Source organism: Staurois parvus, unplaced genomic scaffold (assembly GCF_062004578.1).
Source record: "Staurois parvus isolate SC_StPar_1 unplaced genomic scaffold, SC_StPar_1.0 ptg000438l, whole genome shotgun sequence".
NCBI lineage: Eukaryota > Metazoa > Chordata > Amphibia > Anura > Ranidae > Staurois > Staurois parvus.
Window position 1 is genome coordinate 2,384,936 of NW_028318234.1, and position 22,121 is coordinate 2,407,056.

The 22,121-nt window shown below is 39.5% G+C and overlaps 1 protein-coding gene across 1 annotated transcript in view; it reads left to right on the top strand.

Moving 5' to 3' along the window:
- Positions 1-215: 215 nt before the first annotated feature.
- The window catches only part of C6 (complement C6), a 109,571-nt gene continuing 87,665 nt past the window's right edge, over positions 216-22,121 (top strand). Inside the window, exons 1-4 of the mRNA XM_089687814.1 lie at positions 216-333; positions 6,750-6,904; positions 10,967-11,123; positions 21,012-21,165. Of these exons, the coding sequence (XP_089543940.1) occupies positions 6,762-6,904; positions 10,967-11,123; positions 21,012-21,165 (454 nt within the window). The 5' untranslated portion in view covers positions 216-333; positions 6,750-6,761. The remainder of the gene's footprint in view (positions 334-6,749; positions 6,905-10,966; positions 11,124-21,011; positions 21,166-22,121) is intronic.

Here is a 22,121-nt window from a genome sequence, read left to right on the forward strand (position 1 = left end):
TTTCCTTTATATTAAAAAAATGTAGAGAAAGACTATGGAAGCCACAAACATGATTTTTCCCAATTGAGCAGATTTACGTATTTAGGACTGTCCCATCTGTGGGTGGCAGCAGACACCCCCAGTAATCAATAGTCTATAACAAGCTTGGATTTTCCACACAATCTTCTGATTTAAAAGAAAATGGAACCAAACAATGGTTTTCAAAATACTCAGTTTGCTTTTCTATGGATGAGGGGAGTGGAGGTTGGTATAAAATTAACCAATGTAAACAAAACCCTGGACTTTTATTTTAAGGGAATCTACTCCACTGATAGCAGAGTCACAGGAGCCAAGGTAAGGAAAGCTCACACAAAAATAACCTAAACACACGTAAAGAACCAACAAAATATTCATATATTTGGTAAGCAGTCATGGGTTTGTGTAAATGTTTGATGCATCACCAGTTGTTTGAAGTAGGTCTAAACTCTACTGGATGATATTTAGTTTGTTAAAAAAAACTGTACATCATGAACCAATGCTGTATTTTTTTTTTTCATTACAAGGGACTGTATTCACCTTTGTTTCATCCTTTTTTGCATCTGAGGCTGTTTTGCTCCATCCTATTTCAGCCACTTCCTCTCTATTCACTTGCTCATCTGCACATGAATATGTTGCACCAGATTCCTGATAGTAACAATAATACAGGAGGCTTGAGCAATATGTGTCCGCAGGATCAATAGGGATTCTTTTAATCAAAACTGCATATCAAGAATGAAAACAATCTTTGAAATTACAAGAACTGTGAAAGCTGATATGAGATGTAATGATTATGCTCAGATTTGTTTTAATAGGGGTTTTCCACCATTTATGATTAATCATTTTGTTTCGTCATGTTTGTTATGTTAGACTGATTCATTTTCAGAATTTGTTTTGTACATTTGGATTAGTTTCATACATTTGGATTCATTTTGTATATTTCAGAAGATTGGCTAAATTTTGTTTTAACATGTTAATTCATTATTTCAGGAGATTACTTATGCAATCTTATGCAGACATCCTTGCTGGTCCAAACCAAACCACAATAATAATGGAATTGTTAATGCAAAATAAAAGTGAAATGAATCCGAAAGTATGAATGGAATGAAGTTAATCACTTCATCCCTGAAAGGTTTTCCCCCCCTTCCTGACTAGGTCATTTTTTGCTATTTGGCACTGTGATATTTCAACTGGTAATTGCGTGGTCATGCAACACTGTGCTCAAACGAGATTTATGTCCTTTTTTCACACATATATAGCTTTTATTTGCTGGTGTTTGATCACCACTGGGTTTTTATTCTTTGTGATATAAACACATTTTGAAATATATTTTCTAGTTCCTGTTATAAAAATAAACTCAAATTTAGTGATAACTTTAGGCCAAACTGTATTCTGTTTTGTCTTTGGAAAAATAAATCACAATACGTGTATGTGAATTAGTTTGTGTGAAAGTTATAGCATCTACAAACTGGTATATACTGTATATTGGAATTTATGCAGCTTTTACTTTCTGACTGCCTATTACATTTTGTGAGGTGCTAAAATGCCAGGGCAGTACAAAAAAAAACAAATGACCCCTTTTTGAAAGTAGACATCCAAGGAAATTGCTGAGAGGCATGTTGAGTCCATGCAAGATTTTATTTTTTTGCCACAAATTTTTTGAAAAATGATTTTTTGTTTTACACAAAGTTGTCACATAAATTATATACTGCTCACACATGCTGTGGGAATAACTGGAATAAAACCCCAAAACACATTCTGCTACTTCTCCACACGCCCCCAAAATCTAATGCTTTCAAAATCTAATCAGGCTTTCAAAGGGCATATTTCCTCATGTCACTTTCTCCCTACCTATCAGTTTTGGAGGCCCTGAAATGCCAGGATAGTACAAACACCCCCCCCCCCCCCCCCAATTACCCCTTTTTGGAAAGTAGACACCCCAAGGAATTTGATAAGAGGTATGGTGAGTATTCTGCAGATATCATTTTTGTCACAGAGTTTTGAAAAAGAAAAGAAACATATTCGCTTTCTTTCTTCATTTTCCAAAAACTTGTGGCAACAAGATCTGCAAAATACTCACCATGCCTCTTAGCAAATACTTTGAATTTACTATTTTTCTTTGCATTTCAGAGCCAATATTAGAAGCTTATGCCACACATCACCCACTCAAAACCACTTGAAGACCAAGCCTTTTCTGACACGTTTTGTTTACGTGAAAAAAGTTTTTCTGCTAAAAAATGTCTTTGAACCCTCAAACATTATGTATTTTTTTAAAGCAGAGGCCATAATTTTTTATTTTGCACAGTATTTGTGCAGCGATTTTTCAAATGAAAAATGTTTTTGAAATACACTTTTTTGAATTTTAATGCACAAAAACACAATATATTGCCCACTTTAGATTTACACAGGAGGTCTAGTGCTAGAATTACTGCCCTCGATCTGACTTTTGCGGTGATACCTCACATGCATGGTGCAATCTCTGTTTACATACTCACACTGGACCGACACTTGTCTTTGCCTTTGTGCATGAGCACAGAGGGGGCGGGGGGGGGGGGGGGGAGTGATTTTTTTTCAAAATTATTTATTTTGTTGTCCCTTTCATATTTTGTTTAATCACTTTTATTGTTATCGCGGGGAATGTAAATATATCCTGTGATAGCAATAGGTAGTGACAGGTACTCCTTTCTGAAAAATCTGGGGTCTATTAAACTCTAGATCTCTCCTCTGCCCTCATCTGATCACACCAAGATTGATGTGATCAGATGCTTTCCTAGTAAAAAGGGGCTGTTTATACTGTATTCAGCAAAATTATGAAATGCTAGTTGCTTCCGGTTTCTTAGACCATAGAGATGATTAAAGCCATTCCAGTCTCCGATCAGCTCTATGGTCTGCTGGTGGAACCGCCAGCTGCATTCACTGGTTCCCCGATAGGACAGGAGAGCCTGAGAAAGCCGTGGAAGGTGGCGGGGGGGGGGGGGGGAACATCCCTTTAAGCTGCTTGTAAAAGCGATCCAGCAGTTAGCCGTTAGGATTGCTTTTACATGAAAGCTGAATTAAATGATACCATAATGATGCCTGCAGCTGGCAACCATCATGTTGGTATAACATGTTCGTATAACCACTCAAAGTTCAGCGATTTAACAGTATGTTGGTGGTCCTTGTTGGGCATATGTAACAGCAGAGAACATGGGCATATGTGGACCAATATGACCAGAATTCATTCTTTTTTTCTAATGCTCATGTTGAGGGTTAGACCTTAAAAAGTTTTAAATTCAGAAACCATAATAGGTTTCCATGCGAATTGTCTGGCAAGAGCTGAATTTGGGTGGGTGGTGATGTATTGTTGTGTGCATAAATTTCTTTGGCCCAAAATCAATTGATATAAATATTCTGTTAAACAGTGTAGGGGCTAAACGCTAGCGCTGACAGAACAGGTCAGATCCTGCTAACACTGCCTTTTTGGGGACACTATACAAAGGAGGCACTAGTATATTTCTATTCGTGATTAATCTATTGATCTGTCCAAACGCTACTAGTAAAGGCGATGATCAGCGACCTATAGCATGAGTGATAGTGTGCGGGCAATCTAATGCTATCTGACCCTGGCTGGGAGGGGCTCTAACTGACCCTGATGCTATCTGATGTCACTAGTTGCAATAATACAATTTCAATGTTCAGTAGTTGAATTTTACCATAGTAGCATTGTACTACTCTGGGGGGTGATCAGGGATTTTTTTCTTTTTACACTTTGCTTTGCAGGAGCAATAAAGATTACTGCTCCTGCAATGCAATGCTTGCTTTGAACTGTCATGAATGGGTTAAGTTCATGTCAGTTCAAAATACTAGTGATCTGTGATTGGCTACAGCTGATCACATGGTACAGGGTGCTGTGATTGGCCCATGTAAGATGTAAAAGCTGTGGGCCAATCACAGCTCACTAGGAAGGGAAGCAAAGCTGCTCTGTGATCACATGACCACCAAGCCCCGTTTACAAAGATCCACATTCAGGGGGGGCACATTACACAGTGCCCTCTGTTTTAGTACAGCTAGAGCGACGTACCGGTATGTCACTCTGCCTGTAGCTGCTGCCTGCCTGGTTTTGTTAGGATTTGGAGATTATAATGGATCTACCTCCATAATCTAACCCAAAGCACAGTAAGTAGGAATCATCATCACCTTTTTTCACTTTTATACCTTACTGTATTCATTACAATATGTTTTCCTTTCATATATTGAGCATTTTTTTTATAGTAATTCAAAATGTTTATGCAAAATGAAGACTAAATAGGTCCGAAAGAGAGAATGGAACAAAATGAATTTCGGATTCATTTGTTATGTTATGATTCAGAGATGGATCAACTACACCATCTCCTTCCACCCCAAACACAATTAGTAGGAATCTCATTTCACTTTTACACCTTACTGTATTTATTGCAATATTTATCCATTTCATATGTACAACATTTTTTTATAATAATGAAAAATGGTAACACAATATAACAAAATGGATCTGAATCCATTCGTATGATTAGTTACTTGTCACATTATTTTGGATGCTTCAAACATCTAAATAAAACAAATAAATTTTGTTTTGTTAGAATTTATTTTGGATTAACTGAAACTTGCTACTATTTGGATTCAGAGATTTGTATAGTAGCGCTGCACTCTCATTCTTTATCAATTACTTTGGAGGTTCCCGAGGTGCCTTTTTGTGCAAGCAGCTACCGTACTTACACCTATACACTGCGCTCGATTTTATATATAAGTTTATTTTAGAGATTTGTATATCTCCGAATCTCTGAATAACAACATTTTTGTGCAAATTTCGATTTGCAACAAAACAAATTGCACAATCTGTTTATGAACACATTTTTTCTGTTATCATGCATGGATTCATATACTTTTCAATCAGCTGAAATCACATCAGGAGTAGAGAATGCTGGTAAATTGGCATGATCAAAAAACTCTGAATGGTTTTGGATTGCAGGGCTCTAATTAAACAAACACCAGATTGTGAAACTATTGACAAGTGTCCTTTGCTCAGGCTTCTGAGGCTTGGAATTTGTAATACAATTGTTTTTAAATTACTCTTCATAGCATACATATATCCTCTTTTAAATGGCTAGGGTAATATTTTTACAAAAAAGGCAATTTGCAATAAACGTTATTGTAACAAACCTTTTTGTTCATAGCACATCCCACACAGACTACTCCTTCTGACATGTTTTACTCTCACTGTCAGGCCCTGCACTCCACTTTTAAAACTCAGGTGGCCAGACCATATTTGCAATTTTTCCATTGTTTTTTAATTTTTCACTTAAAGCTTTCAGAGTTTGTTAAAGACCCATCAAACCATACATTTTCTGAACGCATAGGTCCAGTAGAATAAAAAGAAGGTGCTAATTTTAGGCCCCGTGATATTCGCATAAATGTTTATCAAAACAATAGTTTTGCTCAAAGTGCTGTAAAATCATTATTAGTGGTCACAAACACACAATTTTGCCTAAATCCCTGCTAAATATAAAATCTAAAACTGTATTGAGTTAAAAAATATCAAATATTTCTAATTTTTAAATTGCACCTTTTTGTGAAATGGTGAAAACTAAAGATATGCAAAACTATAAATAAGCAACTTTTAAAAATATGGAGGTGATCATTTTTTCATTTACAGCTGAGTTTGTAAAAGACCCCCAAACCATACATTTTCTGAAAGCACATGACCCATAGAGTAAAAAAATTTGCTACAGATATTTTAGGTTCTGCATTATTGACACAAATATAAAATCACTATTTTCAGTTAAAATACACTAACATTATTTTACACTAAAACAAAGTTTACTGTGATTCAGTGATGAATGATCACAGAAGTGACCAGTACTGATCGCTCACTGTGTTTATTCAGGAAGGTGTTGGCAAACATGACATTGTGGTACCAAACTTACCCAGCTCCCACTCCATGACATGACATTGTGGTACCAATCTTACCCAGCTCCCACTCCAGCAGCAGCTTCAGCAGGCTGGAGAGGTAGAAGGTAAAGCTGGCCATCACTGCTGGGGGGGGGGGGTGTGGGGGATCGGTGCTGCTGGAGGTGGGGGCATTCCAGGTTGGAGAGCCATGGGGACAAATATATTTGGTAAGTATGATGTCACCTTAGACTCCCCTGTAGTAGCTGAAGCCAGAAAGGGGAGGAGGAGGGAAGCTGACCAGCAGCGCTTTGGGTAAGGGGTGCCAGGGTATTGGTGAGGGTGGGTTCAGTACCGGGGGGTGAGAGTAGTTGAGTAGATCTATTTGTACAGTTACTTTCCCCTTTGGCTCCCCTGCAGCACCTGAAACTGGAGGGAGGGGAGAGGAGAGGAGAAAAAGCCAGCAGCTGCATGGGAGACACAGGGCAGAGAAGTAGCAGTAGTGTTGGGGGGGGGGGGGGTGTCACATTTTAGGTAAATAGCTGCAATCATCATATTTTCAGCTACTGATCACAGGTATTGGTTTGTTTCGCAGAGCCTGCTGAACAATTTTGTTATAGGTTCACTCTATGGGCTGTTGGTTAAAAAACAAACATATTCTACATAAGAAGAATGAAAGAAACAAGGGTTTGACTGGTTACAATTCACATTCAGTTATGTTTTTGTTGCCTCAGTTTTTAAGAAACAATGTCAAAGTATGAATTATTATGCTGTACTGTATGAGCTATGGAAAATGTTGTAAGTATGTATTGCCTATCTCTCATTTTCAGTATTAATCGCAGATGGGGTCCAGGGTCTGCCTCCTTAGTTTGCTCATAAGTTGCCTTGTAGCGAAGGCCTCTTCATGCTTTTGTGAACATTACCCATGGGGCTCTTGGTCAGCATGTACCAGAACATGTGCTTATGGAACACAGAGCAGGTCTCGGTAAGTTCTGAATTGTTCATGTAACTTAAACTTACCGTCACTTACCAACCACCATAGCAATGAACAGTAAAACAAGTGACAATGAATTAGTTTTGTGCTTTATCATTTATTTATTTCAGGTACTTATATTGTGCTGTCAATTTACTCAGCACTTTACATATACAGTAGTGTTCAAAATAATAGCAGTCAGGCATCACTAACCTGACCAATCACTGTTTTTGGTAGAAATGATATTTCTACATGGCAAATAATTTACTAGCAGGTGTAGTAGAGTAATAGAAATCCAACAGACCCAACAGTCATGACATGCATGCTGCTGATTCTGTGTAATTGAATCACTAATTGAAAGGGGCATGTTCAAAATAATAGCAGTGTGGAGTTCTATTAGTGAGGTCATTCATTCTTTGAAAAACAGGTGGCAATTATTGCCCTTATTTAAGCAAGGAAGGCAGCAAATGTTGTACATGCTGGTTACAGTGCATTTCTCTCTGAAATTCTGAGGAAAATGGGTCGTTCCAGACATTGTTCAGAAGAACAGCGTACCTTGATTAAAAAGTTGATTGGAGAGGGGAAAACATATAAAGAAGTGCAGAAAATGATAGGCTGCTCAGCTAAAATGCTCGCAAATGCTTTAAAATGGCAAACAAAACCTGAAAGACGTGGAAGAAAGCTAAAAACTACCATTCGAATGGATAGAAGAATAGCCAAAATGGAAAGGACTCAGCCAACAATCAGCTCCAGGAAGATCAAAGAAGGTGTAAAGTTCCCTGTGAGGACTGTTACAATTAGACGCCTATGTGAAGCCAAGCTATCTGCAAGAAGCCCCCGCAAAGTACCACTGTTGAAAAAAAGACATGTGCTGAAGAGGTTACAATTTGCCAAAGAGCACATTGACTGGCCTAAAGAGAAATGGCGCAACATTTTGTGGACTGATGAAAGTAAGATTGTTCTTTTTGGGTCTAGTGGCCGGAGACAGTTTGTCAGACGACCCCCAAACACTGAATTCAAGCCGTAGTACACTGTGAAGACAGTGAAGCATGGTGGTGGAAGCATCATGATATGGGGATGTTTCTCATACTACGGTGTTGGGCCTATTTATCGCATACCAGGGATCATGGATCAGTTTGAATACTTGAAGAGGTAATGCTGCCTTATGCTGAGGAGGAAATGCCCTTGAAATGGGTGTTCCAACAAGACAACGACCCCAAACACACCAGTAAGCGTGCAATGTCTTGGTTCCAGACCAACAAGATTGACATTATGGAGTGGCCAGCCCAATCCCTGGATCTTAATCCAATAGAAAACTTGTGGGGTGACATCAAACTGCCGTTTCTGAGGCAAAACCAAGAAATAAAGAACTGTGGAATGTAGTCCAATCATCCTGGGCTGGAATACCTGTTCACAGGTGCCAGAAGTTGGTTGACTCCATGCAACACAGATGTACAGCAGTTCTCAGAAACAGTGCTTATACAACTATATATTAATTAAGTGATTCAAAGGAAAATCTTCAAACATTTTTCAGTTTATATAGTGAATGTTTGAGTTTGTAAAGAAGAATACAAACACTGCTATTTTTTTGAACAGTCTAATATTCACTTTTCTTCAATTTTTTTAGAGGAACAACACAAATTTTGATATATTTTTTTTTTCATGTTTTGATTTGGAATAGAATGTGTAGTGTTCCCAATGCATTTGTGTGTATGGAAATAAAAGCTATTCGAAGGATTTAGAGCTTTATTCACTTTTTCAACACACTACAATATATATACAGTTGTGTTCAAAATAATAGCATATTCACATCAGTCTCTGCCCTCAAGGAGCGTACAATCTAGGGTCCCTATCTCACATTCATACATTTACATACTAGGGGCAATTCATCTATCAGCATGTCTGGGGAGGAAACCCACACAGCCAGGGAGAACATGCAAACTCCAGGCAGCTGGTGCGTGGTTGGGATTCGAGCTGATAACCCTAATACTGCCAGGTGGAAGTGCTAATCAGAGAAGATGACTTTCACATGGCATAATAGGCCACAATGAGATGTCCCAGTCCAACTACATAGCTGCAATGCTCTAGGCATATCCAGCTGGGCTGTTTCTTTTTCTAGGGCGTTAAGGAAAATTACTTGGGTGCCAGTCACTTTGTAGAACAATATGAACTGATTTATTGCAGACTACAGAATATGAAAAGGAGGGTGGAGATTAATTAGCACCCAACTGTAGCCAGTCTTAAAGCTCATGCCATTGTTTAATAAACCTTTTTGTTTTCTAGGGATCAAAGGTTTTTGTAGCATCTTTGTAGCAGTTTCCTAATGCAGGACAGCTGATACGGTTCTTTCTCTGATAGTCACTCACCACCTCCCTGTAACTGGGCGACAGTCACAAGTGCTCACTCTATGTTGAAGCACTTTGTATCATTTAGTAGGCCAGCTTATAGAATTATCCTAGAAGGAGCACAAACCTCCTGTGGGCCAAAGATCAGGAAATACAGAATTCAACACTCTGTTCCTATGATCAGGTGCCCAGATAACTAAGGACACTCTGAGCCCTTATGCACACTTGACATTTTGATAACGCTGGTAACATTAGCTGTGTAAACTCACGTTAAAAACATGAGTTTTTCAGCTTTTTTTAGCGTTTCTGCATTAGCATTTAGTGGCATTTTGCCGCGCTTAGCGGCATTTTTCCATGTTTTCCTGCGTTTGCATTTTATAGCGTTTTTTACCCAAAAAATAGTTTATGGGTAAAAAAAGTCCAAAAACGCTGGTTTGTGATGTTTTACCATGTTTTGCCGCGTTTTTCAGCATTAGAGCATTTTTACAGCTAAAAAACTCCTCTAGAAATCCACTAGTCCTGGGTTTTTTTTTCCAGTCAAAAAACATCCCAGCCAAAAAATGTTGATTACAGTTTATTTGTGCATGGACACATAGGATAACATGCTGGGGGGTTTACTGGCTGTAGAAAAAACACATCAAAAGCCAAAAACAGCCGCTGTAAAAACGTCAAGTGTGCATGAGGGCTCAAGGTTGCTCCAAATGTTTATCACCTGTTCAATTCTTACCACAAGCATATGGCAGTGATTAGCTAAGCTGATAGCACTGCCTGGATCTTGAAGAAGGGGACATACCCTGAAAGCTTGTCTTTAAAATTGTATGTTAGTGCAAATATAAAAAGCATCACGTCAGTACTCAATTGTTTCTGTCTAAGCTGATAAGTATTTATAACTCAGACACTTAGGCTAGGTTCACATCTATGGTGGTGCCGCTGTGGATCCGCATGAAAATCCGTACAGCCACACCACCCGCACAGAGAAATGTGTACCCTTGGGCAGGTGCCATTAGTTCTAATGGAAAACGCAACCGTACTGGGAACCGAGGTTCCGGTGCGGGCTGCATTTTCAGAAGAAGTGCAGGAACTTCTTCCCTGCGTGTCACGGGGCATGGGAGTCCATTCAAATGAATGGGCTCTCGTGCCCGCTCAAAACATGTCCCGCACGACTGCATATATGTGAACCAGGGGTTACTACATAGCAAGGATTGCATAACCGCAATGTACAGATGATGACATTCTTGCAGTCTCACTTGATTCACCCTCCTCTTTGTGACCTTGCATCAAATCAGGAAAGCAAACTCTACATGGATCCCATGGTTCCTGGGGTCCCCATAGTGTAGTCCACTAAAGTGGATCTGTAACCACTACTGTGAGCAAAGCGCTGAGAAGGAACGTAGATTTTCTTTTAGTAGTTCTACACACATCCATGCTGGGTTCTAGCTTGATCAGGGATACTCAAATTATCATGTGTGGATTTTTCCATAAATGCATACGAAGCATCTTTTATATATTTCCCATTGAAACAGTTTTAGTTCCTATTTACCTCCCCTGCCCCCACACAATAACGTCAACTTCATCTCCTATTGCCCGTTACAGAACAACAGCTCCAACTGTCTCGTAAATTTGTATTTATGTATCAAAAATAGTGATATACTCTTGTACATATATGGCTGAAAAATGACATGTGTGATTGCAACAAAGTAAGTTATTAATAAGCTGCTCTTGGTTATAGAAATATCGTCTATGATGACTACTACTGGAAGAATAATTGTGATCAAATGTGCACAAAACACGAAAGTAGATCTTGCAATGAAGAACCGTGTGCCATCAACTGTCAACTTGGGGACTTTGGACCTTGGTCTGATTGTGACCCATGTCTCAAAAAGCAGGTAACACCGTAGAAAAATATATATCTTATCTGAATATTGCCCCAAAATGTAGCTTAACTTCTACTCTTCAAACAATGACAAAAAAAATTAGTGATGTTGTGATTCATTAATGCATGTTGGTTTACAATAAATCATATCAATCCTTATTTTAAGTGGAACTAAACTCTCTTGATCAGCATTTGCTATTTTGATTATTTATGTTACTATCCATAGTAAAAAGATAGGAAGGTGTATTGTTTTATTTTATTTATTTTATGTTTTCTACGTTTCTTCAGTTGCTTCCTGGTTTCTGGCCTAGGCCAAAATGATTTCATACATCCCAGGAGCCTTCACAGGATTTTTTTTTTCTTTTATCTAGAGGAAGGGAAGAAGGGCTTTTTTAGCCAAGTGCACTCTCCTGCCTACATGCCTGAGCTAAGGACAGGTGGATTTGAAGTAGTAAATGCTACATACATCCTCTTACTCAAGATGGCTGTAACTATAAATGCTGAGTAATGTTTTCTTAACAAAATAAAAAAATGTGGAGATATGGATGGATGGGTGAGTTTGCTCTGAATATTAAAATTAATTCAGTTTGTAGTCAGATACAGTTATGTTCCACTTTAATAAGAATAATGTCTAATAGGTGTTTGCAGATTGCTTGCTGCACCCAGTATATATTGAAAAGTGAGCCAAGCTAGCCAGAAAAAGAATGAAAAGTGGCACATTAAATAAAAATGAATACTCCTATAGATATGGTAAACAGGTAGACAATACCACATGTGTGGACTTGTGCATTAAACTATAACAGGCAGGTCATTTGCTAAGCACCTTTAATGATGTTGGTCCAGTTTCTCTCAATATTACTCATCTTACACACTTGCCCTCCACAGGGCTGTAGTTTTTTTTTTTTTTTTGGGGGGGGGGGGTCAGCTCGCAGCTCAGCTGCACTTTTAGTGCCCCCACTATCTTCTCCCCCTGGAGCTCTAAAGGCAGCTGGTGGGGACAACAGCTATAATTGCTGTTGCACTCAGCAAACAGGCAGTAGTACCCATCGAAGGCGACTCATTCACCATTCGGTTGTGGTGCGGGTTTTCAGGGGTTAGACAGGTGGTGAAGAGGCAACATTAACCACTTACTGATTGGCCTATAGTCAAATGATGACCGAGCAGCACATTCACCATTCTGGGGGGACATCATATGAAGTCCTCCTAGAAAGGGCCACGCTGCGGCGAGATCTGTCACTTGCTGTGTCCATCAGACCAATCAGTGTACCAGCCGCTGCCAATACCATGTGATCGCTATGACCAATCACAGCAGATCTCAAGACAGTTATACACAACGGATGTCATTCATTCATGCCATCCATTGTGTATTATCGTGTTGATCTTTATGGTTGGTCACAGCAAGCACATGGTGCCAACAGTGCCAGTCACAACTAGCCACAATAGTAAATATTGAATGAATCAATTTAATTCAGTAAAAATGGTTGATTATAACAGTGAAATTCACTGGTATAAGCAATCATAATGTGTATAAAATACAAATCCTGATCACTCCCCCAGAGTAGTGCAATGTTATTATGGTAACATTATGTTGCTCTAGTCACAGTGTGTTAAAAAATATTGTAAGAAAAAAAAATTATTTTTTGTTAATTATTTAAATGTTTTTGTTTTCTTTTAACATGCTGTCACCAGTCAGAATCCCTGGTTACCGCCACAACAGTTATGTGATAACACTGTACTGCACTGAGGACAGTATGTAAAAAACAAATTGTGAAAAAAAACTATTTTTTTTTAAAAAATATTCACTTTACAAAAATTTGTGACAAAAAAAATTACAACTTCAAAAAACTTGCTGTGCCTCTTACTAATTACCTCAGACTATCTACTTTCCAAAAAGAGGTCATTGTGGGGTATTTGTTCTGTCCTGACATCTGGAGGGGATTAATACCGCCCTGACATTTGGGGGATATTTGTACTGTCCTGAAATGTGGAGGGACTTATGCCGTCCTGACATCTGGGGGGTATTTGAACTGGGCTGACATTTGGGGGATATTTGTACTTTCCTGACATTTGGGGGGATTCATACCATCCTGACATTTGGGGGATATTTGCATTGTCCTAACATTTAGGGGGATTTGTACTGTCCTGACATTTGGGGGGGATTTGAACCATCCTGACATTTGGGGGAGATTTGTACCATCCTGACGTTTGGGGGATATTTGTACCGTCCTGACATTTGGGCTGTATTTGTAGCATCCTCACATTTGGGGGTATTTGTACCATCCTGACATTTGGGGGGGATTTGTAGTCCTAACATTTGAAGGTATTTGTACTGTCCTGACCTTTTGGGGATATTTGTACCGTCCTGACATTTGGAGAGTATTTGTACTGTCCTGACATTTGGGGGGGATTGTACCATCCTGACATTTGGGGGGATATTTGTAGTGTCCTGACATTTAGAGGGATTTGTACTGTCCTGACATTTGGGGGGGTATTTTACCATCCTGACATTTAGGGGGTATTTGTACTGTCCTGACATTTGGGGGTATTTGTACTGTCCTGACATTTGGGGGTATTTGTACTGTCCTGACATTTGAGGGATATTTATACTGTCCTGACATTTGGGGGTATTTGTACTGTCCTGACATTTGAGGGATATTTGTACTGTTCTGACATTTTGCAGATATTTATACCGTCCTGAAATTTGGGGGGTATTTGTACCGTCCTGATATTTGGGGGGATTTGTACCATCCTAACATTTGGGGGGATTTGTACTGTCTTGGTGTTTTTGGGCTTCAGGAAATGAGATCGGCTACCAGTACATCTGGATTGATCAATTTTTAGATATATACCATCCTGGCATTTGGGGGTATTTGTACCGTCTTGACTTTTGGGGGAAATTTGTACCATCCTGACATTCGGGGGGGGGATTTGTACTGTCCTGACATTTTGGGGGATTTGTACTGTCCTGACACTTGGGGGGTATTTGTACTGTCCTGACATTTGGGGGATATTTGTACCATCCTGACATTTAGGGGGTATGTGTACTGTCTTGACATTTTGTGGATATTTGTACCATCCTGACATTTTGTGGATATTTGTACCATCCTGACATTTGGGGGAGATTTGTACTGTTCTGACATTTGGGGAGATTTGTACTGTCCTGATATTTGGGGGGTATTTGTACCATCCTGACATTCAGGGGGGATTTGTACTGTCCTGATATTTGGAGGGATTTGTACTTTCCTGACATTTGGGGAGATTTATACCATCCTGACATCTGGGGGATATTTGTACTGTCCTGACATTTGGGGGATATTTGCATTGTCCTGACATTTGGGGGGATTTATTCTGTCCTGACATTTAGGGGGGGGGGGGGATTTGTACCATCCTGACATTTAGGGGATATTTGTACTGTCCTGACATTTTTGGAATATTTGTACCGTCCTGACATTTTAGGGATATTTGTACTGTCCTGACATTTTAGGGATATTTATACTGTCCTGACAATTTAGGGATATTTGTACTGTCCTGACATTTTGCGGATATTTGTACTGTCCTGACATTTTGCGGGTATTTGTACTGTCCTGACATTTTGCGGATATTTGTACTGTCCTGACATTTTGCGGATATTTGTACTGTCCTGACATTTTGCGGATATTTGTACTGTCCTGACATTTTGCGGATATTTGTACTGTCCTGACATTTTGCGGATATTTGTACTGTCCTGACATTTTGCGGATATTTGTACTGTCCTGACATTTTGCGGATATTTGTACTGTCCTGACATTTTGCGGATATTTGTACTGTCCTGACATTTTGCGGATATTTGTACTGTCCTGACATTTTGCGGATATTTGTACTGTCCTGACATTTTGCGGATATTTGTACTGTCCTGACATTTGAGGGATATTTGTACTGTCCTGACATTTGAGGGATATTTGTACTGTCCTGACATTTTGCGGATATTTGTACCATCCTGACATTTGGGGGGTTTTGTACCGTCCTAACATTTGGGGTGGATTTGTACTGTCCTGGTGTTTTCGAGCTTCAAATAATTAGATCGGCTATCAGTACATCTGGATTGATCAATTTTCCGATATATACCATAGTTTGTGGACTTTCCTAGAGTAAACAATGTACACTGATTTGGGTTATTTTCCTGTAGCAGAATACAGTTTGACCTAAAATTATGAAGAGATATTTATTTGCAAAATTGTATAACAGAAACAAATAAAAATTTGTTTTTTTTGGTGATTTTTTATTTAGCAAAATTAAAATAGTGGTGATTAAATACCACCAAAAGAAAGCCCTATATGTGTGAAAAAAGGATAGAAATCTCATATGGGTACAGTGTTGCATGACCACGCAATTGCCATGCAATTAACCCCTGAAAAAAATTGGGGGGTGGAGTGAGACTGGGAACCATGGACGTGAGGGGAAAAAGAGGAGGTGTGGGTAGAAAACAGGGGGATGGGTGGAGAAGTTATGGAGTGAAACTAGGGGATCCTGGTCTGTATAGGGATAAAAAAAGGGGGGAGGATTTGTGTTGGCATGAGGGAAGGGGGAGGAGAGCAAAATAGATGGGAATCAAGGGGACCGTAGAGGGGTGGTCAGGGATGGGTGTGGGGAATACTGCCAGCTGGTAAGGAATAGCCACAGTATGATAAAAGCAAATAGGCTGGCAGGGAGGGGAGAGGGTGTGATCTCCACTGGGAAGTGGACAGTGCTGGGGGTATCCTGGGACACACACCTGTATGAAGGTGAAATGCCTTCAGAGAACAAGCAGATGAGGAGAGAAGGGGAGTGAGGGAAAGTCAACTGGAGGGAGTATTGTCCAGAAATTGTATTCTGGCTGGCTGTAGGGAAGAGGTTGGAAATCAGGGGGGCTGCTAGGTGTTGGTAAACCAGCTGGCTGGGAGAAGAGAGCAAAGCTTTAAAAAGATCAGGGAGAGAGAGGCGGTGTGATGGGCAGAGATGGATGGAAGTGTGTAAGGATCAAAGGGAACAGGATGAGACAGTAGCTGAGGTGGAAAGGAGGATGCCAGGGATGGAGCAATGAAGACAGCTTAAGATAATGAGAAACAGGGATAATGGACCTCACCTGTAATAAAAGAGCCGGCTACAGTGAAGGAAACTGTGGAGGAGAAAACCGCAAGGGACCCCTGGGCATAGGAGTGATGTAATCTGAAGCAGTCTGAAGGGAGGAGGAAGGGGGATGTGGAGGCAGCTGCAGGATACAGGTTGTGTCCATTGTTTTGTACAGACTGTCCCTATAAGGGATAGCTGGCAAATCTCCTCTGGGGTGTGGTTTCAGACCCCCCTGACCTTTCCCCTTATCTACGCCACTGGCCCTCCAGAGGATTTACCCCCCTTCCTGACTAGGCCATTTTTTTGCATTATTGCACTGCATCAGTTTAACTGACGATTGCGCAGTTATGCAGTGCTACACCCAAATGAATTGTATGTCCTTTTTTCCCCACAAATAAAACTTTCTTTTGGTGGTAATTCATCGCCAGGGTGTTTTTTTTTTTATTTATTGCGCAATAAAAAAAAGACCGACAACTTTGAGAAAAAAACTATATTTTTGACTTTTTGCTATTAAACATGTCCAGTAAAAAAATTTAAAAAATCTAATTTTGTCATAAATTTAGGCCAAAATGTATTCTGCTACATGTCTTTGCTATGCAGAGCCCTATGAAACAGTGTTCAGGAGCTGACAGGGGAGAGAACTGTATTGTTTACATATAGTTCTCTCCCTCCATCAGTAATGCTTCTCGATCTCTAGTTGCCGGCGAGTAATCACTGGCTGGGACCCGGTGATTGACAGCCAAGGCTGCGAATAGTGACTCGGGTAGGGCACACACGCTGCTCCTGCGTGCCCCCTACTTATAAATGCAAAATACCGTATATATACGTGATTTTTGTGCACCCCTGCTACCCTGTATCAGTATTACTGCTATAGGGCGGATGGGAAGCGGGTAAACTGTGCAACAAATGAAACTCAGAGCAACAAAATTCTGTTAAAAGATGTAAGAGCTCTATAAGCCAGGGAAAAGCAAGCTACCACAAGCTGCTACTCTTTTGGGACTTTCTCATTTATTTTATTTTTTCATAAAGGTTTGTAGACTATGAAATTTCACTACACTGGAAACATCTGCTTTCCTTATCCTCAGTTCTAGCACCTTCCCTGATTATAATAAGTCTGTTTATAAAGGATGAAATGGCTGTTTCACGGTTTCTTTCAACAATATCTTTACAATAGTTTTGCAGACTTAAAAATCAATTATGGGCAATTTTACCACTTATTTTCCCTGAAGTTGCATACGTAATCCAATGAAAGACATTTTGCAGAATATACAAAATTCTCAGCATTTTATTCCACCAAAAACTTTGAGCGTAATGTACAGTACATTATACAGCCAAACTTTACCATCGCACCTACTGTATGTATACACTTTTTTGGGCTTTATACAATATTTTGGTGAGTGTCTGTGGGAAGATGTGCCCATTTATCCAAAAAAAAAAGCATTTGTGAGGTCAGGGGTTGATGAGAAAGCCTGGCTCACAGTTGGCATTCCATAGGTAATTATTAGGGTTGAGGACAGAGCTCTGTGAAGGCTACTCAAGCTTATTGATAGAAAACTCATCAAACCATGTCTTTATGGATCTGGCTAGGAACACGGGGGCAATCGTGATGGAACAGAAAGGGAAGTGCACAGCTGTCTGAATTCTTTTTGTATGCAGTAAAGTGTATGTCCAGCAGAAGCAATGGATGAAGTGGAGAAGTGGAACTGCTATCCAGGACTCAGTAAGATACTTTCATGATGACAATTTGCAACAGGGACACATAATGTCATAAAAGCTAACAAGAGTTCTAGCTGTATCTTAACCTCGTCATGCCACCTCCTGGTGGCCCTTTATTTGGGCTTTGGGCTTTAGTGCCGGAAGTCAGAGTGGCTTCCCAATCACGTGACCACTGGCTCTCACAATGGTCACATGATCTGGAGACTATCCCATTGGCTCTTATTCATAAGTCATGACTAAGAGCTGGGACAGCTCTATCAATGTGTTTGGCATGTGTTGTGAGTGTGCCTTCAGCATACAACCTTAGACCAACATGGACACATATGTGCACTAGCTGGGGCTGTCCAATAAAAGCATGGGGGCTACTGCCTTTGGCCAGAAGCAGTGACAATTTAAATGTATTTTGGGGGATTTTTTGAGGGAAATGAAATGTTATTTTACATCAATTTAACCTGCATAATGTTCTTGACCCTTTGGAGTGTGGTATGGATTTTAGGGGGGTACCTCACAAGAAAACAAAAAAAAAATTAAGAAGGATTTCATGCATAAAATAAAGAAAAGAGAGAAAAAAAGAAAATACATACCAAACCCTTAATTCATGCAGACTGGCTGGTCTTGAAAAACCTCCTGAATCATACCAGAGTACATGCTTTCAGCATGTTGGGATTCCTTGCCAGGGGGGATTCCCTGGAAAATGTTCTTGTCCCCATGCTGTTGAGCACAAGGGCATTTTCCCCATAACCAAGGCCCAGTGGTGGTTGGCTTATTAGACTCTGGAAGCCCCCTTTAACAATAAGGGGCACCCAGATACCCCCCTCCATGTGAATGAGTATGGGGTACATTTTAATTTTCAGCCATGTGACATTACTGGTTTTTAAGGATTCAGCGGTGTCTACAACCACTGACAGTGGGAGACTTTCATGAAGTAATACCACAATTTTATAGGATGTTGGGACAAAATCTTGCGCTCATCTCTACTTTTGGATGTGGTAGTCAAACATTTTGTTAATTTCAAATATTGACAGGGAAAAGCAGTAAATGACTATGCAAATAATGGTATAAGACCATTGATAATCTAGGTTTGTGGACTAAGATTGTTCTAATAAAACTGATTGGTTGGGTTACTGCTAGAGAGGGGGAAGGACAGGTAGATGAGTAGTATGACAGGACAGGTAGGTGAGTAGTATGCAAACCATGGAGCCCAAATTGCTTTGAATTTAATGAGTTAATAATCTCAAGACAGTCAACAAACTTAAAAGATGTTCAGTGATAAACTTAACCATCTCATACCAACCAAGGCTTCATACAAGAATGTATAACAAAAGAGTAATAATGGTTACATTAACAAAAGTGTTAATTAACAAGTTAAAAATTAAAAAGAGCATTAATCATTACAAACAAAAATGCAGTTATGTTGTCTTTGTTGTCAAGTCCTAAAATAATGGTGAAGATCCAATATGCCACCCTTACTGCTCCAAGTTGACACAAGGAGGTCACCTAAAGGTTTATGGCTATCACTTTGCTCAACCAAAATATAAGCCATAGGAACTTGTCAGAATTTCAAAAGATAATTGGAAGCACTTTCAGCACTCAGGTTTATGGCTATACTGTGTTAGCAGGGTGACATCTAGTAAAACGGCAAGATTTAAACTCCCATTTGTTCCCAATCTTCTGTTTCAAGAAGCCTGAGGGCGTTCAATCACTGCCTGCCTGCATTATATCCTGCTGTGTCTTCTGCAGTATATATCCTAACATTATATCCTGCTGATTTAGTAAAATCACAAGTTTATTTGGTGAAAGCCACAAAGCTACTTCATTGTCACCTGAATATTGTTTACAGAGGTTTGCCTTTGCCAAAGTTCATTATGATGGACATGTAGATTTAAACATGATTTATATAGTAGTACTCACTATACCAAACAATGTACTTTCCAGCTGCTGTTTCATATCATCAAACCTACATAGAAAAAACAACTATATACATTGTACATATGTTTCAACAATCCCATTTCTAATCGATAGGATAGCACATACAAACTTGTTTCAACAATTACTGTAACCAACACCAAAAGTGCATTTATGCAACATCTGTACACTTCAGATATCACTAGGGGCTTGTGTAGATGGGCTGTTGCAGATTGCTTGCAGAGGAATTCTGTTTCTATTTGCACTGATATGCATTGGAGGGGAGAAGCAGGTTTGGAGTTAAATTTGGTTAATGTCTGGACACATCCTTTAAAAAGTGCTTACAATGGTATGGCGAAAGGATCCATTTCATAGGAGTAGCGAAATAAACATTCATTGTAATGACTTTCTGCCAACTGAGGAGAACCTACACAATGTGTCAATCACATGTCAGTGCTACCATCTGTCCATGAGATATAAAAATAGAGGCACTACTATTCATTCATCACATGTATGACGTGTGACAATTTATTCCCAGAGTGGACCAGTAATAACTCTATCAAACACCTCTGCATTCTTCAAAAGATGGGATGAAATTTGAAGGTGACGTTCTTTCTGATCTCCTATCAAGATTCATGGAAATCTTTCTCATTCCCAAATCCTCTAGTCCTTTGCGTTGTTGGCTGCCCACTTCTTGCACCATCGTGGATGGTGGATCTTCCTGTCACTTCTTAGACCCCCATGTCATTTAAAAACACTTTAATACTTCATGGAATGTTCACCATAAGCCTGTTTTAACAGAGCTAAAGTTTCACTTGCATCTTTTCTAATTTTTTATTTTTTTAATTGCTGCTCTAGATTCCTGTCACTAATTTTCTACCAACAGCGCATTGTGCACATGCATTATTTCTTCTACTACTCTGTAAAGACTGCATCAACTGGTCTGTGACCTAGGCAAGTAAAAGTTAGAACACGTTAGAACATGCTCAAGTCTGAACGGCTGTGTGACTCACCACCAGAGAGCTACACTGAGGGCATTCTGAAAATTAAATTGTCACCTCATAAAATAACAGACTTTTACATAATCCAAAAACGATTACAGGTTTTTGATTGATTGTTTTATTGTACTATTTATTCAGGATAATTTTACTAACTTGTGCTCACCACAAACAAAACAAATGTGTATTTTCAGTTTCGTGTCCGTTTACTGGAACGACCGTCCCAGTTTGGAGGACAGAGCTGTGAGGGACTGCTCTCAGATTCCCGCCCATGCATTCCAACAAAACTTTGCAACATTGAAGAAGCAGACTGCAAACCACAGACTAAAAAGTTCAAATGTGGCACAGGTGAGCCTGCATGTATTTTTGTCATTTCTAATTTTTTTGGAGAGTGTCATTGATTAAACAGTAGGTGGCCACTTTTGGTTCAGGACCTTAAATGGGTTCTCATCAAAAACTAATATGGGTTTCTGAGACTGATATCTATTATATTCATTTTGTAGTGATCTATTGGGAAACAGTTTTGATGGTTCCAGGTTGAGCACATCTGGATTCAAATACCAAACCTTAAATGTGGTGGCTGCATTCTTTTCCACTTTTAGGCTTTTTTTATCCATGCTCCGTCTCCCTATCCCAGTTCATGGGTCCCAATAAAACCCTAAAAAGAACCCCTAGACTGTTTTTTGATCCAGTGGAAGAATGAAGAAAATGCTGTGTGCCTGTCTGTGCATGCTCTAAGTGTGGAAACAGTACTGTATTCACCAGCGGCTCCTTTGGGGGTGCGCTACATATATAACCCAGAAATCCACATTTGCAGATGTTTATATTGCATGATATTGTAAATGTTTATCAAAGGATATTTTCAGTAAATAATATACTCAATTTCTTTTTAGTGCACACAAACAATATATTTCCAATTTTTTGGCAAAATTTAAAAGATGAAATTGTTTTGACTAAATAGATACCAAACATGTCAAGACAAAAAATAGCCTTTACAGCTGATCAGGTAGGAGTTAACTATGAATAATGGCCCTACAGTTATTCTCACTCTGGGGTGCATGGCAATGCCTAATGTGTATTGCGCATCTGACTGTTTGCGTTTGTATGTGCATGTATTTGGAGGCTTGTGGCAACCCTCTGATTGCCATGACATGTGGTGCATATCATTGGTAGTCAAATGATTGAAGTACAACCAAAAGCTCCTGTATGAGAGTCTAAACAATTACCATGTGATGTACAAGCCTCATAAAGTAAACAAAAAACTTTCTACACTGCAATTCTGTCAATTCAGAAAGCCGTGGGCA